Source organism: Ranitomeya imitator, chromosome 1, assembly GCF_032444005.1.
Source record: "Ranitomeya imitator isolate aRanImi1 chromosome 1, aRanImi1.pri, whole genome shotgun sequence".
NCBI lineage: Eukaryota > Metazoa > Chordata > Amphibia > Anura > Dendrobatidae > Ranitomeya > Ranitomeya imitator.
Window position 1 is genome coordinate 1,247,167,956 of NC_091282.1, and position 18,531 is coordinate 1,247,186,486.

General features: G+C 46.4%; 1 protein-coding gene across 1 annotated transcript in view; it reads left to right on the forward strand.

The window, feature by feature from the left end:
• LOC138657387 (vomeronasal type-2 receptor 26-like) overlaps positions 1-18,531 on the forward strand; it is a 200,963-nt gene that overhangs the window by 48,988 nt on the left and 133,444 nt on the right. Inside the window, exons 8-9 of the mRNA XM_069745148.1 lie at positions 1,395-1,728; positions 2,023-2,214. Coding sequence (XP_069601249.1) covers positions 1,395-1,728; positions 2,023-2,214 — 526 coding nt within the window. The remainder of the gene's footprint in view (positions 1-1,394; positions 1,729-2,022; positions 2,215-18,531) is intronic.

Genomic DNA, 18,531 nt, shown 5'->3' on the forward strand with positions numbered 1-18,531 from the left:
ATCCTGGAGATCTCTATGGTTGTCAGTGCCAGCTTGTTGTGAGCTCCACCCAGTGGTTGGCGCTCATTACAAGTGAATAAATCTGCTGTATAGAGGTGATCTGAGCATCGCCTCTATGTAGCAGAGCGGATCGGCTTGTGGCAGTGTCTAGTCTCCTTTGGAGACTATTGAGGAATGCCAAAAGTTAAAAAAAAGTTTTAAAAAAAATAAAAAAATAAAAAATAAATAAAAGTTAAAATCACCCCCCTTTCGCCCCATTCAAAATAAAACTGTCATGGTTAGGACATGGTTAATGTCCTGTTCTCTCAGGGTTAATTTTGCTGGCCTCCCTTGGACCTGGTAGGGGTATTTATACTCACGCCAAACTATGATTCCCTGTCAGCTATCCTTTCGTCTTGTCTGTGTGCCTGACCCCTGGAGTGTGTGCTCGGTTTGCAATTATACTCCTTGCTCTACGTGCTTTACTCTGCTCATTTGTTTTTTTGGATTTCTGACTTCTGGCTTCTCTTCTAACAATCCCCTGTCTCTCCCCTTTGGTACCTCGTGATCTCCTGGTTCTGATCTTAGCCTGTTTGACTACTCTCCTGTGAGTATCATCTCCTCTGCACCCAAGTGTCTGGCTCTGCCCCGACCACCTCCCAGTCTGTCACATGGTTCAGGTCCTGTTTGTTACCTGGTTAGTAGCTCCCTTGCTGCTGTGTGCAGCTCTCCCCACAGCAGTATACCTGGGAGTTGTGACATTATAGCTGACTGTACAGTCTTTCCCTGGTGGTGGGGTGTTGATATATTACGGATCCGGTACAAGCTGTCACGGGGCAGGTTAATGAGCTCTTCCAGCTTATGCAGAAGCTGCCCATGAAGCAGCAAGCCCTGGTCCACTCACACCAACAGGTGCAGGGAGATGTGGCAGGTGCTTTACAGGGGTCTGCTCCCTTAGGGTTCCGGGAGGGGACCCCAGTGATGTATCTCTAGCGGAAACAGAGCCACCGGTAAAGTTACCCGACAATTTTTCCGGAGATAAAAAATTGTTTAGGGTCTTTAAGGAGGGATGCAACCTATTTTTCGAATTGCATTCCCGGATCTCTGGAAATGAAAGGCAGAGAGTGGGGATCATAATGTCCTTGTTAAGGGGGCCCCACAGGCATGAGCATTTTCTATCTCTCTTCCTCTTCTGCTGAACGTATGTCTGTGAACCTGTTCATGAGGCTCTTGGACATATTTTTGATGAGCCTGATTGATTGCGCATGGCAGAGGATGTGGTGATGAGTGTGACACAGGGGAGGCACTCCGCTGAATGGTTATGCTCAGAATTTAGACGTTGGGCAGCTGACATATCGTGGAACGACGATGCCTGAGGGGGGTTGGTCTGCAAGGGCCTGTTTGACCATCTAAAGGATGCTCTGGCACTTCATCCTCCTCCTGATACCCTGGAGGATGTCATGACACAGGCGATCCGGATGGACTGGAGACTCTGTGCTAGAGGAGAAATGCAACAAGAGACTTCCTTGTACTTCAAATTGTGTGACACTGCACCTGTATCTGAGCCCATGGAGATTGGGTCAGTCTCGGTTGTGGAAAAAAGAGAAGGCATCGTAGAGACAACCTACTATGCTTTTACTGTGGAGCCTCTGGACATTAGAAAAAGAACTGCCCTTTCCTTCTTCAGTGAAGCTATCAGAGAAACGACTAAGTCTGGGCAACAATTGAGGAGGATGTCCAGACTCCCAGGTACATTTTTTCTTACTTGCAAAAATTGTGCTCCAGGTGGATTTGGAACTTGCTAGCGGTCCTGTGGTGACCACCGGCTTTATTGACTGAGGTTCTTCCATTAATTTGATTGATGCCCAATTTGTGACTCATAATAAGATAGGGACAGTCAGGCTTAAAGACCCTGTTAAAATTGTGGCTGTTGATTCATCCCCTCTTACACTGGATGAAATTTGTCTCAGGACTGATATATTTTCTCTGAAAAATTAAAGTTGGAAAAATTAAGTTGTTTTGTTATGAATAATATGCCTGCAGGACTGGTATTGGGGATGCCCTGGCTGCAACGCCCCAATCCTGTCATTGATTGGGTGGCCGGGGAAATCACTCAATGGGGATGTAAGGATAATGGGACGTGCTGCAGCCTGGTAAAGTCTGTATCTGTGTCGTCTATCAGTCTGGAGTGTATTCTGGAGTACCTGAAGGACTTTGAAGATGTGTTTTCTGAAAGTGAGGCTGAAGCGCTTCCACCACATCGACCTTGTGATTGTGCTATTGATTTAGTCCCAGAAGCCAAATTACCCAAGGCTTGTCTGTACAATTTGGTCAGGCCTGAGCGCCACGCCATGAAAGAGTACATCACAGAGAGCCTCCGCAAGGGGCATATTCAGCCCTCTGTCTCACCCGTGGCAGCAGGGTTTTAATTTGTGAAGAAAAAAGATGGGGTTTTGCAACTGTGCCTTGACTTTCGTGAAACTGAATAAGATTACTGTGAAGAACGCGTACCTCTTCCTCTGATTCCCGATTTATGTAATCAACTCATTGGGCCAAATGGTTTTCTAAGCTTGACTTACAAGGGGCTCATAACCTTATAAGGAACCGGGAGGGCGATGAATTGATAATAAGTAGAGTTGAGCGACCTTGACCTTTTTAGAGTCGAGCCGGGTTTCGCGAAACCCGACTATCTCAAAAGTCGGGTCGAGTGAAATCGGCCGATTATGACGTAAAGTCGGGATCGACCGAAACACGAAACCCAATGCAAGTCAATGGGGCAGCATAGTCGGCAGTGAGTGGGGGCCAGGAAAACACCTAGAGTGCCCATTTTAATGTCAAAACCATCCATTCTTCTTAATGAAGCTTGTCAAGCGTAATTTACCTTATAATAATTGGAAGGCATTTGAAATTGGGGGTCATTTGGCTAAAGTTGTGTGGGGTAGGGCTGGTTCAAGTAATTAGTGGGCCCAGGAAATCTGGACCACGTCACGGCAGTGGAGCAGGGAGAGGTAAGTATTTCAACTTTGCAAGTGCTGTGATCCTGAGCAAGCAGGGGGGGCCCACTTGTTGGCATTGGCATTGGCACAGGGCCCCTCAAAGTACAGCGGTGTGTTTGCACGGCGGGGGCGCCTCCCACCGGCAGCAACACTTTTGCGTACTATGAGAGGCCCTGTGCCAGTGACGTCGCCAACTAGTATTCCTACCCCCACCTGATGAAGGAACCTGCACTTTCATCTGCACCTTCCTCTTTGTCCCCGTGTAAGGTGGTATGGTATGCGGGAAGAGCAACCTGACTTTCAGCAGGGTCACAATGTTGTTGTGTAGCATGCACGGGGAATGTTGCGTTATGGGTCAATGTACCAGCAGACTCATCTATCACTGGCTGGGCAATGGGCACGATGAAGTGGAAACACAGATATAGGCCCAAAGAATAAAGTGGGCTAAATGCAGTTCAAAATTGGTAACACAGGAATAACCAGGGGGCATTGCAGTGGAGGACAACTGGAATGAGAGGCTGACACAGAGAGTAGGGCCAAATCAGTAAGTAGTCGAAATGCAGTTCAAAATTGGCAACCGTAGTAAACAGGCGGCACAGCTTTGTTCAGTGGAGGAGAACAGCAAGGAGTGGCAGACACCGAGAGTAGGCCCCAACCCAACTAGTAGGCCAAATGCAGTCTAACATTAACAACTACTTAACGAGAGCCTGAAAATGGAATTTCAGGACAGGAAACCAGGAGAACAGCAAGGAGTGGCAGACACCGATAGTAGGCCCCAAACCAACTAGTACGCCAAATGCAGTTGTTCCATTTAACCACAATTTAATGAGAGCCTGAAGATAGAAGCTCAGGAAAGGCAACCTGGGGAACACCTTGGAGTGTAACACACCATCTCTCTCCACCCCAAACCCATTTTGTAGGCCTAATGCAGTGTACTTTTCTACAACTACTAAACGAGAGTCGGAAGACCGAAGCAATGGCAAGGAAACCTGGGGAACACATTGGAGTGTAACACACCATCTCTCTCCACCCCATACCAAATTTGTAGGCCTAATGCAGTGTAGTTTCCAAGAACTACTAAACGAGAGCCGGAAGATCGAAGCTCAGGAAAGGCAACCTGGGGAACACCTTGGAGTGTAACACACCCTCTCTCTACACCCCATACCCAATTTGAAGGCCTAATGCAGTGTAGTTTCCAAGAACTACTAAACGAGAGCCGGAAGATCGAAGCTCAGGAAAGGCAACCTGGGGAACACCTTGGAGTGTAACACACCCTCTCGCTACACTCCATACCCAATTTGAAGGCCTAATGCAGCGTAGTTTCCAACAACTACTAAACGAGAGCCGGAAGATCGAAGCTCAGGAAAGGCAACCTGGGGAACACCTTGGAGTGTAACACAACGTCTCTCTACACCACGGAAGGGCTGATTCTTAGGAAGGAAGGCTGTTGGAAATAAGCATTGCGCGTCCGAGGGTGATTATATTCTTATTAGGTATATACTCACCCTCGGACGCGCCCTGCTTCTTTATTTGGAATGAATGTTTATTTGCAATGTGGTGTTGACTTTCTCTATTATTTTGGTAATTAATGATTTTATTATTTTCATTGTTTTGCATCTTCTCGGCAATAATATAAAGAAGACGCGACAGGACAACACTCGGTGGATGCCATATGTGTGTTTTCAATTTAAAAAACCTTTCAGTTAACTACTTGCAGGAGAAAGTTATTGTAGCTGGTGGCCATTTTTAGTACTGTACCAGATTTTAGTTGTGTGTTTGTTTTTAATGTTAAAATGTCTGCATTTGATATCTCTCCAGTATTTTCTTTTTTGTAAGCAAAATACTTATTTTTATATTTTCTGATGTTGGTTCCAGGGGTACACGGGCAGCAGTGCCCTGGTCAGTGTAGTAGTAGTTGAAAGAATGGACCGCAGACAGGCATCGAAGGCCTAAAATAAAAAAATTGGGCTGGCTGTAGGCAATTTTAAATTGGTTCCAGGGGTACACGGGCAGCAGTGGTGTGGTCAGTGGAGGCCTAGTGGAAGGAGTGACCGCAGACAGGCATCGAAGGCCTAAAATAATAACACATGGCTGTAGGCAATTTTAAATTGGTTCCAGGGGTACACGGGCAGCAGTGGTGTGGTCAGTGGAGGCCTAGTGGAAGGAGTGACCGCAGACAGGCATCGAAGGCCTAAAATAATAACACATGGCTGTAGGCAATTTTAAATTGGTTCCAGGGGTACACGGGCAGCAGTGACCTGGTCAGTGTAGTAGTAGTTGAAAGAATGGACCGCAGACAGGCATCGAAGGCCTAAAATAAAAAAATTGGGCTGGCTGTAGGCAATTTTAAATTGGTTCCAGGGGTACACGGGCAGCAGTGGTGTGGTCAGTGGAGGCCTAGTGGAAGGAGTGACCGCAGACAGGCATCGAAGGCCTAAAATAATAACACATGGCTGTAGGCAATTTTAAATTGGTTCCAGGGGTACACGGGCAGCAGTGACCTGGTCAGTGTAGTAGTAGTTGAAAGAATGGACCGCAGACAGGCATCGAAGGCCTAACATAACAAAAATGTCAATACAATGGTATTGTCAGTGGCAGGCATTGAAGGATGTCAGCGCATAGACTAAACATTGGTGGAGCTGTGAGATAATTTTGCAAGTGGTAGAGCACTGTTTGAGCTGGGGTGGGGGGAAACTGTCTTGTGGCCGGCGGTACAGGCCCAGGGCCCCTCATATTACAACGGTGTGTCTGACGTTGGGTGCGCACCACCACCGCCAGAGACACTTTATTGTACTAGGAGGGACCCAGTGGCAGTGCCGTCGACCAAAAGCGGGCTCACCCACCTCTTCAGACAAACTGCACTCTCACGGGTGCTGTCGCCAAGTGTCGATACCACGGCCCCGTGTGGGGAGTTTGGCCATTTAGTGAGGTGTAAACATGTCGTATGCTGGACAATCAGGTGCTGAAAATTACGAGATTGGAAAAGTCATTCAGAATAGTCCACAGGCAACACCTTTTCATAAGAAAGCTAGGTGTCAGCCGGGCAAGGTGGGGCAAAAGATTTCGAAATCCAGTTGTGGTTCATTTTAATGAAGGTTAGATCATCTACATTTTGGGTAGCCAGACGAGTCCTTTTTTCTGTTAGTATTGAACCTGCAGCACTGAATACTCTTTCTGATAGGACACTAGCTGCCGGGCAAGCAAGCTCCTGCAATGCATATTCTGCCAATTCTGGCCAGGTGTCTAATTTTGATGCCCAGTAATCAAATGGGAATGACGGTTGAGGGAGAACATCGATAAGGGATGAAAAATAGTTTGTAACCATACTGGACAAATGTTGTCTCCTGTCACTTTGAATTGATGCTGCAGTACCTGTCCTGTCTGCGGTCATAGCAAAATCACTCCACAACCTGGTCAGAAAACCCCTCTGGCCAACGCCACTTCTGATTTCTGCCCCTCTAACTCCTCTGGTCTGCTGGCCCCTGCAGCTCGTGTGAGAACGATCACGGGCGCTGTGTGCAGGGAATGCCAGAAGCAAATGGTCAACAAGAGTTGATTCTTTGGTTGCTAATATTAGTTCCAAGTTCTCATGTGGCATTATATTTTGCAATTTGCCTTTATAGCGAGGATCAAGGAGGCAGGCCAACCAGTAATCGTCATCATTCATCATTTTAGTTATGCGTGTGTCCCTTTTGAGGATACGTAAGGCATAATCCGCCATGTGGGCCAAAGTTCCAGTTCTCAAATCTGCGGTTGTGCTTGGTTGAGGGGCAGTTTCAGGCAAATCCATGTCACTTGTGTCCCTCAAAAAACCAGAACCCGGCCTTGCCGCGCCACCAATTTCCAGTGGCCCCAGAAAAGCTTCCTCATTAAAAATATAATCATCCCCATCATCCTCCTTGTCCTCCTCCTCCTCTTCGCCCGCTACCTCGTCCTGTACACTGCCCTGGCCAGACAATGGCTGACTGTCATCAAGGCTTTCCTCTTCCTCAGCTGCAGACGCCTGATCCTTTATGTGCGTCAAACTTTGCATCAGCAGACGCATTAGGGGGATGCTCATGCTTATTATGGCGTTGTCTGCACTAACCAGCCGTGTGCATTCCTCAAAACACTGAAGGACTTGACACATGTCTTGAATCTTCGACCACTGCACACCTGACAACTCCATGTCTGCCATCCTACTGCCTGCCCGTGTATGTGTATCCTCCCACAAAAACATAACAGCCCGCCTCTGTTCACACAGTCTCTGAAGCATGTGCAGTGTTGAGTTCCACCTTGTTGCAACGTCTATGATTAGGCGATGCTGGGGAAGGTTCAAAGAACGCTGATAGGTCTGCATACGGCTGGAGTGTACGGGCGAACGGCGGATATGTGAGCAAAGTCCACGCACTTTGAGGAGCAGGTCGGATAACCCCGGATAACTTTTCAGGAAGCACTGCACCACCAGGTTTAAGGTGTGAGCCAGGCAAGGAATGTGTTTCAGTTGGGAAAGGGAGATGGCAGCCATGAAATTCCTTCCGTTATCACTCACTACCTTGCCTGCCTCAAGATCTACAGTGCCCAGCCACGACTGCGTTTCTTTCTGCAAGAACTCGGACAGAACTTCCGCGGTGTGTCTGTTGTCGCCCAAACACTTCATAGCCAATACAGCCTGCTGACGTTTGCCAGTAGCTGCCCCATAATGGGAGACCTGGTGTGCAACAGTGTCAGCTGCGGATGGAGTGGTTGTGCGACTGCGGTCTGTGGACGAGCTCTCGCTTCTGCAGGAGGACGAAGAGGAGGAGGAGGGGGTGCGAACGGCTACAGCCAATTGTTTCATAGACCGTGGGCTAGGCAGAACTGTCCCAAACTTGCTGTCCCTTGTGGACCCTGCATCCACCACATTTAACCAGTGTGCCGTGATGGACACGTAACGTCCCTGGCCATGCCTACTGGTCCATGCATCTGTTGTCAGGTGCACCTTTGTGCTCACAGATTGCCTGAGTGCATGGACGATGCGCTCTTTAACATGCTGGTGGAGGGCTGGGATGGCTTTTCTGGAAAAAAAGTGTCGACTGGGTAGCTCGTAGCGTGGTACAGCGTAGTCCATCAGGGCTTTGAAAGCTTCGCTTTCAACTAACCGGTAGGGCATCATCTCTAACGAGATTAGTCTAGCTATGTGTGCGTTCAAACCCTGTGTACGCGGATGCGAGGCTAAGTACTTCCTTTTTCTAACCATAGTCTCATGTAGGGTGAGCTGGACAGGAGAGCTGGAGATCGTGGAACTAGCGGGGGTGCCGGTGGACATGGCAGACTGAGAGACGGTGGGAGATGGTATTGTTGCCACCGGTGCCCTAGATGCAGTGTTTCCTACTACGAAACTGGTGATTCCCTGACCCTGACGGCTTTGGCCTGGCAAAGAAACCTGCACAGATACTGCAGGTGGTGCGGAAAATGGTGGCCCTACACTGCCGGAAGGGATGTTGCGTTGCTGACTAGCTTCATTGGCCGAGGGTGCTACAACCTTAAGGGACGTTTGGTAGTTAGTCCAGGCTTGCAAATGCATGGTGGTTAAATGTCTATGCATGCAACTTGTATTGAGACTTTTCAGATTCTGTCCTCTGCTTAAGGTAGTTGAACATTTTTGACAGATGACTTTGCGCTGATCAATTGGATGTTGTTTAAAAAAATGCCAGACTGCACTCTTTCTAGCATCGGATACCTTTTCAGGCATTGCAGACTGAGCTTTAACCGGATGGCCACGCTGTCCTCCAACAGGTTTTAGCTTTGCCACGCGTTTTGGGCAAGATACGGGCCCGGCAGATGGAACCTGTTGCGATGTTGATGCCTGCTGCGGCCCCTCCTCCTCCGCTTCAGAACTGCTGCCGCCTGCACCCTGTTCCCCCAATGGCTGCCAATCGGGGTCAAGAACTGGGTCATCTATTACCTCTTCTTGTACCTCGTGTGCAACTTCGTCTGTGTCACCGTGGCGGTCGGTGGTATAGCGTTCGTGATGGGGCAACATAGTCTCATCAGGGTCTGATTCTTGATCAGCACCCTGCGATGGCAATGTTGTGGTCTGAGTCAAAGGACCAGGATAGTAGTCTGGCTGTGGCTGTGCACCAGTGCACTCCATGTCAGACTCAACTTGTAATGGGCATGGACTGTTAACTGCTTCACTTTCTAAGCCAGGGACGGTATGTGTAAAGAGCTCCATGGAGTAACCCGTTGTGTCGCCTGCTGCATTCTTCTCTGTTGTTGTTTTTGCTGAAGAGGACAAGGAAGCGACTTGTCCCTGACCGTGAACATCCACTAACGACGCGCTGCTTTGACATTTACCAGTTTCACGAGAGGAGGCAAAAGAGCTAGAGGCTGAGTCAGCAAGATAAGCCAAAACTTGCTCTTGCTGCTCCGGCTTTAAAAGCGGTTTTCCTACTCCCAGAAAAGGGAGCGTTCGAGGCCTTGTGTAGCCAGACGACGAACCTGGCTCCACAGCTCCAGACTTAGGTGCAATATTTTTTTTCCCACGACCAGCTGATGCTCCACCACTACCACTACCCTCATTACCAGCTGACAATGAACGCCCCCGGCCACGACCTCTTCCACCAGACTTCCTCATTGTTTTAAAAACGTTAACAAACGAACGGTATTTGTTGCTGTCACACAACTTACACGGTGAGCTATAACTTCAGTATGATTTAGCTACCCCTTTACAGGTGGGTGAGACCACAACGAAAATCAGCCACAATGTTACACACTCTGTTGTTGTTGGCAACAAATGAGATGGCACACACGCAGGACTGTCACTGAAGCGCAAATGTAAATATTTATCTCCCACTGATTTGTGTTTGTTTTTTTTAAAAGGGAGACTTCAGAAAAAAAAAAATAAAAAAAAATTATTTTTTACAGAAGAATTTATAAAACAAATAAAATGAAATGATTGTTTCAGGGAGAATTTAGGAAAAAAAAAAAAAAAAAGGCTTTGTAGGGCCCACTGAGTGAGAGAGGACGCACACAGGAGTCAGGAGTGGCACACAAGCCCAGAGGCCAATATTAATCTCCCACCGATTGATTTAGTTATTTTTTTTGGTAGATTTTGGAACCCAAATCAAGCAAAAAAATTTATAGGCTTTCTATGGCCCACAATTGGGGAGAGAGAGAGAGATGGCACACCCAGGAGTCAAGACTGGCACACAAGCAGAAGGGGCAATATGAATCTCCCACAGATTTTTTTTTTTTTTTTTTTTTCAGGGAGACTTGCGAGAAAAAAAAATACCAAAACAATGATTTTTTTCATGAATAATTTAGAAACCAAAGAAAATAAAATGATTGTTTCAGGGAGAATTTAGAAAACAAATAAAACAAAAAATAGGCTTTCTAGGGCCCACTGAGTGACAGATGACGCACACAGGAGTCAGGAGTGGCACACAAGCCCAGAGGCCAATATTAATCTCCCACTGATTGATTTAGTGATTTTTTTTGGTAGATTTTGGAACCCAAATCAAGCAAAAAAATTAATAGGCTTTCTATGGCCCACAATTGGGGAGAGAGAGAGAGATGGCACACCCAGGAGTCAAGACTGGCACACAAGCAGAAGGGGCAATATGAATCTCCCACAGATTTTTTTTCTTTTTTTTTTTCAGGGAGACTTGAGAGAAAAAAAAATACCAAAAAAATGATTTTTTTCAGGAATAATTTAGAAACCAAAGAAAATAAAATGATTGTTTCAGGGAGAATTTAGAAAACAAATAAAACAAAAAATAGGCTTTCTAGGGCCCACTGAGTGACAGATGACGCACACAGGAGTCAGGAGTGGCACAAAAGCCCAGAGGCCAATATTAATCTCCCACTGATTGATTTAGTGATTTTTTTTGGTAGATTTTGGAACCCAAATCAAGCAAAAAAATTTATAGGCTTTCTATGGCCCACAATTGGGGAGAGAGAGAGAGATGGCACACCCAGGAGTCAAGACTGGCACACAAGCATAAGGGGCAATATGAATCTCCCACAGATTTTTTTTTTTTTTTTTTTTTCAGGGAGACTTGAGAGAAAAAAAAATACCAAAAAAATGATTTTTTTCAGGAATAATTTAGAAACCAAAGAAAATAAAATGATTGTTTCAGGGAGAATTTAGAAAACAAATAAAACAAAAAATAGGCTTTCTAGGGCCCACTGAGTGACAGATGACGCACATAGGAGTCAGGAGTGGCACACAAGCCCAGAGGCCAATATTAATCTCCCACTGATTGATTTAGTGATTTTTTTCAGGTAGATTTTGGAACCCAAATCAAGCAAAAAAATTAATAGGCTTTCTATGGCCCACTATTTGTGAGAGAGATGGCACGCTCAGGACTGGCACACAAGCCCAGAGGCCAATATTAATCTCCCATTTTTTTTTTTTCCAGGGAAAATTTATAAACCCAATAAAAAAATAATAATAAATAGGCTTTCTATGGCCCACTATCTGAGAGAGAGAGATGGCACGCTTAGGACTGGCACACAAGCCCAAAGCCCAATATTAATCTCCCACTGATTGATTTAATGATTTTTTCAGGTAGAATTTAGAACCCAAATCAAGCAAAAAAATTAATAGGCTTTCTATGGCCCACTGAGTGAGAGATGGCACACACAGGAGTAAGGAGTGGCACACAAGCCCTGAGGCCAATATTTTTCTCCCACTGATTGATTGATTGATTTTTTCAGGTAGAATTAGGAACCCAAATCAACCCAAAAAATAAATAGGCTTTCTATGGCCCACTATTTGTGAGAGAGATGGCACGCTCAGGACTGGCACACAAGCCCAGAGGCCAATATTAATCTCCCACTTTTTTTTTTTTCCAGGGAAAATTTATAAACCCAATAAAAAAAATAATAATAAATAGGCTTTCTATGGCCCACTATCTGAGAGAGAGAGATGGCACGCTTAGGACTGGCACACAAGCCCAAAGGCCAATATTAATCTCCCACTGATTGATTGATTGATTTTTTCAGGTAGAATTATGAACCCAAATCAACCCAAAAAATAAATAGGCTTTCTATGGCCCACTATTTGTGAGAGAGATGGCACGCTCAGGACTGGCACACAAGCCCAGAGGCCAATATTAATCTCACACTTTTTTTTTTTTTCCAGGGAAAATTTATAAACCCAATAAAATAATAAAAAAATAGGCTTTCTGTGGCCCACTATCTGAGAGAGAGAGAGATGGCACGCTTAGGACTGGCACACAAGCCCAAAGGCCAATATTAATCTCCCACTGATTGATTTATTGATTTTTTCAGGTAGAATTTAGAACCCAAATCAAGCAAAAAAATTAATAGGCTTTCTATGGCCCACTGAGTGAGAGATGGCACACACAGGAGTAAGGAGTGGCACACAAGCCCTGAGGCCAATATTTTTCTCCCACTGATTGATGTTGTGATTTTTTCTGGTAGATTTTGGAACCCAAATCAAGCAAAAAAATAAATAGGCTTTCTATGGCCCACTGACTGAGAGATGGCACACACAGGAGTCAGGAGTGGCACACAAGCCCTGAGGCCAATATTTTTCTCCCACTTATTGATGTAGTGATTTTTTCAGGTAGATTTTATAACCCAAATCAAGCAAAAAAATAAATAGGCTTTCTATGGCCCACTGAGTGAGAGATGACACAGACAGAGATGGCACTCTAGCAGAAATGTCAATCTTAATCTCCCACAAAAAAAAAAAAAAAAAGGAACTGTCCTTCAATTACTATCTCCCTGCAGTAATCTCAGCCAGGTATGGCAGGCAGCAATAAGGAGTGGACTGATGCACAAATTAAATAAAAAGTGTGGACAAACAAACAAGATAGCTGTGCAGAAAGGAAGGAACAAGAGGATTTGTGCTTTGAAAAAAGCAGTTGGTTTGCACAGCGGCGTACACACAGCAATGCAGCTATCAGGGAGCCTTCTAGGGCAGCCCAATGAGCTACAGCGCTGAGGAAAAAAAAAAAAAAAGGAGCTTCCACTGTCCCTGCACACCGAAGGTGGTGTTGGGCAGTGGAAATCGCTACAGCACAAGCGGTTTGGTGGTTAATGGACCCTGCCTAACGCTATCCCTGCTTCTGACGAAGCGGCAGCAACCTCTCCCTAAGCTCAGATCAGCAGCAGTAACATGGCGGTCGGCGGGAACTCCCCTTTATAGCCCCTGTGATGCCGCAGACAGCAAGCCAATCACTGCAATGCCCTTCTCTAAGATGGTGGGGACCAGGACCTATGTCATCACGCTGCCCACACTCTGCATTTACCTTCATTGGCTGAGAAATGGCGCTTTTCGCGTCATTGAAACGCGACTTTGGCGCGAAAGTCGCGTACCGCATGGCCGACCACGCACAGGGGTCGGATCGGGTTTCATGAAACTCGACTTCGCCAAAAGTCGGCGACTTTTGAAAATGTTCGACCCGTTTCGCTCAACCCTAATAATAAGCGCTTCTGACGACTGAGGGGTTGTTTGAAAATTTGGTTAAGCCCTTCGGTCTCACTAACGCCCCTGCTGTTTCCCGAATTTCATTATTGCTGTTTTTTCTGATTTGATTGGCTGCTATGTAGCCATTTACCTGGATGACATCTTGATATACTCAGAGGACAGTCAGTCACACTTTACACCATCTAAGTTCAGTTCTTATGAGACTCAGGGAGAACCATTTATACGCTAAGCTGGAGAAATGTTTATTCTTTATGCAAGAACTGTCTTTTCTGGGTTTAATTATTTCAGTAGAGGGATTCCGCATGGATCCGGGGACGGTTCAGGCCATTTCAGATTTGGTGCTACCTCATGACCTGAAGGGGTTGCAATGATTCTTGGGCTTCGCTAATTACTATAGGAAGTTTATTAAAGGGTTTTTGCAGGTGGTGAAACCCTTGACGGACCTCACTCTCAAAGGGACGGATGTAAAAATTGGTCCATGACCACAAAAATTTCCTTCCAGACACTGAAAAAATGTTTTACCTCAGCACTAGTGTCGAGCGATACCTTCCGATATTTGAAAGTATCGGTATTGGATTGTATCGGCCGATATCCGAAAAATATCGGATATCGCCGATACCGATATCCGATACCAATACAAGTCAATGGGATGCAAATATCGGAAGGTATCCTGTAATGGTTCCCAGGGTCTGAAGGAGAGGAAACTCTCCTTCAGGCCCTGGGATCCATATTCATGTAAAAAATAAAGAATAAAAATAAAAAAATTCGATATACTCACCCCTCCGACGGCCCCTGGCTATAAGCGGTGTAACCGGCAGCCTCTGTTCCTAAGAATGCAGGGTGAAGGACCTTCGATGACGTTGCGGCTTGTGATTGGTCGCGTGACCGCTCATGTGATCGCTCACGCGACCAATCACAAGCCGCGACGTCACCGCAGGTCCTTCACTCGCTCATTCTTAGGAGGGGAGACTGCCGGTTTCAGCGGCTTCAACCAGGGCGCGTCCGAGGGTGAGTATATCAATATTTTTTATTTTTATTCTTTATTTTACACATGAATATGGATCCCGATACCGATTCCCGACATCGCAAAAATATCGGAACTCGGTATCGGAATTCCGATACCGCAAATATCGGCCGATACCGGATACTTGCGGTATCGGAATGCTCAACACTACTCAGCACCAGTGTTGATACAACCCGATCCGCCAAGACCTTTTACTGTGGAGGTCAATGCTTCGGTGCTGGGGGTGGGAGCAGTGTTGTCCCAGTGTCCGTCCACCCTTACTAACCTTAAACCCTGTGCCTTTTTCTCTAAAAAATTATCTTCGGCTGAGAGAAATTATGATGTCAGCAACAGGGAATTGTTGGCAGTTAAATTGGCCTTCGAAAAATGGAGGCATTTTCTGCAGGGGACTGTTCATCTCATTATGGTCATCAGTGATCACTGATCATAAAAACCTGGCCTATATTGAGTCTGCTAAGAGATTGACCCCCAGACAGGCTGGGTGGGCACTTTATTTTTCTCGATTTCATTTTACCATTACGTTCCGACCAGGGTCTAAAAATGTAAAGGTGGATGCCTTATCCCAAAGTTTTGATTCTGTGTCACCTCCAGAACCTCCTTTCAACCAGGAGTGGCTGTGGCAGAAGTCTCATCTGAGTTACAGAGAGTGATTTTGGAAGCACAAGCACAAGCTACCAGGAATAAACCCCAGGTAAATTTTTTGTACCCAAACAGTTCCATCTCACAATCCTGCAAGAATTTCATGATTCCGTGTTAAGTGCTCACCCTGGGATTGCATCTACCCTGGGGGGGGGGAGAGGGGCAGTAGCTAGGAGTTTTTGGTAGCCCTCTATGGGTACTGATATCAAAAGGTTTGTAAATACTTGTGGAGTGTGCGCTCGCTCTAAGAGCTCTCAACTCTGGCCGGCTGAAGAATTGGTACCTTTGCCAACTTTGGATAAACCATGGTATTTATCACTAATCTTCCATCTTCCAAGGGCGACTCAGTAGTATGGTAGTGGTTGATAGGTTTTCGAAGCCAGCCCACTTTGTGCCGTTACCTGAGTTACCTTCTGTTGAAACCTTGGCTCGCTTGTTTATACAGCACTAGAGTTGAGCGACCTTGACCTTTTTAGAGTCGAGCCGGGTTTTGCGAAACCCGACTATGTCCAAAGTCGGGTCGAGTGAAATCGGCCGATTATGACGTAAAGTCGGGATCGACCGAAACACGAAACCCAATGCAAGTCAATGGGGCAGCATAGTCGGCAGTGAGTGGGGGCCAGGAAAACACCTAGAGTGGCCATTTTAATGTCAAAACCATCCATTCTTCTTAATGAAGCTTGTCAAGCGTAATTTACCTTATAATAATTGGAAGGCATTTGAAATTGGGGGTCATTTGGCTAAAGTTGTGGGGGGTAGGGCTGGTTCAAGTAATTAGTGGGCCCAGGAAATCTGGACCACGTCACGGCAGTGGAGCAGGGAGAGGTAAGTATTTCAACTTTGCAAGTGCTGTGAACCTGAGCAAGCAGGGGGGGCCCACTCGTTGGCATTGGCACTGGCACAGGGCCCCTCAAAGTACAGCGGTGTGTTTGCACGGCGGGGGCGCCTCCCACCGGCAGCAACACTTTTGCGTACTATGAGAGGCCCTGTGCCAGTGACGTCGCCAACTAGTATTCCTCCCCCCACCTGATGAAGGAACCTGCACTTTCATCTGCACCTTCCTCTTTGTCCCCGTGTAAGGTGGTATGGTATGCGGGAAGAGCAACCTGACTTTCAGCAGGGTCACAATGTTGTTGTGTAGCGTGCACGGGGAATGTTGCGTTATGGGTCAATGTACCAGCAGACTCATCTATCACTGGCTGGGCAATGGGCACGATGAAGTGGAAACACAGATATAGGCCCAAAGAAGAAAGTGGGCTAAATGCAGTTCAAAATTGGTAACACAGGAATAACCAGGGGGCATTGCAGTGGAGGACAACTGGAATGAGAGGCTGACACAGAGAGTAGGGCCAAATCAGTAAGTAGTCGAAATGCAGTTCAAAATTGGCAACCGTAGTAAACAGGCGGCACAGCTTTGTTCAGTGGAGGAGAACAGCAAGGAGTGGCAGACACCGATAGTAGGCCCCAAACCAACTAGTACGCCAAATGCAGTTGTTCCATTTAACCACAATTTAATGAGAGCCTGAAGATAGAAGCTCAGGAAAGGCAACCTGGGGAACACCTTGGAGTGTAACACACCATCTCTCTCCACCCCATACCCATTTTGTATGGCCTAATGCAGTGTACTTTTCTACAACTACTAAACGAGAGTCGGAAGACCGAAGCAATGGCAAGGAAACCTGGGGAACACCTTAGAGTGTAACACACCCTCTCTCTACACCCCATACCCAATTTGAAGGCCTAATGCAGTGTAGTTTCCAAGAACTACTAAACGAGAGCCGGAAGATCGAAGCTCAGGAAAGGCAACCTGGGGAACACCTTGGAGTGTAACACACCCTCTCGCTACACCCCATACCCAATTTGAAGGCCTAATGCAGCGTAGTTTCCAACAACTACTAAACGAGAGCCGGAAGATCGAAGCTCAGGAAAGGCAACCTGGGGAACACCTTGGAGTGTAACAAACCCTCTCTCTACACCCCATACCCAATTTGTAGGCCTAATGCAGCGTAGTTTCCGACAACTACTAAACGAGAGCATGAAGATCGAAGCTCAGGAAAGGCAACCTGGGGAACACCTTGGAGTGTAACACACCCTCTCTCTACACCCCATACCCAATTTGTAGGCCTAATGCAGCGTAGTTTCCGACAACTACTAAACGAGAGCCGGAATATCGAAGCTCAGGAAAGGCAACCTGGGGAACACCTTGGAGTGTAACACACCCTCTCTCTACGCCCCATACCCAATTTGTAGGCCTAATGCAGCGTAGTTTCCGACAACTACTAAACGAGAGCCGGAATATCGAAGCTCAGGAAAGGCAACCTGGGGAACACCTTGGAGTGTAACACACCCTCTCTCTACACCCCATACCCAATTTGAAGGCCTAATGCAGTGTAGTTTCCAAGAACTACTAAACGAGAGCCGGAAGATCGAAGCTCAGGAAAGGCAACCTGGGGAACACCTTGGAGTGTAACACACCCTCTCGCTACACCCCATACCCAATTTGAAGGCCTAATGCAGCGTAGTTTCCAACAACTACTAAACGAGAGCCGGAAGATCGAAGCTCAGGAAAGGCAACCTGGGGAACACCTTGGAGTGGAACACACCATCTCTCTACACCCCATACCCAATTTGAAGGCCTAATGCAGAGTAGTTTCCAAGAACTACTAAACGAGAGCCGGAAGATCGAAGCTCAGGAAAGGCAACCTGGGGAACACCTTGGAGTGTAACACAACGTCTCTCTACACGACGGAAGGGCTGATTCTTAGGAAGGAAGGCTGTTGGAAATAAGCATTGCGCGTCCGAGGGTGATTATATTCTTATTAGGTATATACTCACCCTCGGACGCGCCCTGCTTCTTTATTTGGAATGAATGTTTATTTGCAATGTGGTGTTGACTTTCTCTATTATTTTGGTAATTAATGATTTTATTATTTTCATTATTTTGCATCTTCTCGGCAATAATATAAAGAAGACGCGACAGGACAACACTCGGTGGATGCCATATGTGTGTTTTCAATTTAAAAAAACTTTCAGTTAACTACTTGCAGGAGAAAGTAATTGTAGCTGGTGGCCATTTTTAGTACTGTACCAGATTAGAGTTGTGTGTTTGTTTTTAATGTTAAAATGTCTGCATTTGATATCTCACCAGTATTTTCTTTTTTATAAGCAAAATACTTATTTTTATATTTTCTGATGTTGGTTCCAGGGGTACACGGCCAGCAGTGCCCTGGTCAGTGTAGTAGTAGTTGAAAGAATGGACCGCAGACAGGCATCGAAGGCCTAAAATAATAACACATGGCTGTAGGCAATTTTAAATTGGTTCCAGGGGTACACGGACAGCAGTGGTGTGGTCAGTGGAGGCCTAGTGGAAGGAGTGACCGCAGACAGGCATCGAAGGCCTAAAATAATAACACATGGCTGTAGGCAATTTTAAATTGGTTCCAGGGGTACACGGGCAGCAGTGACCTGGT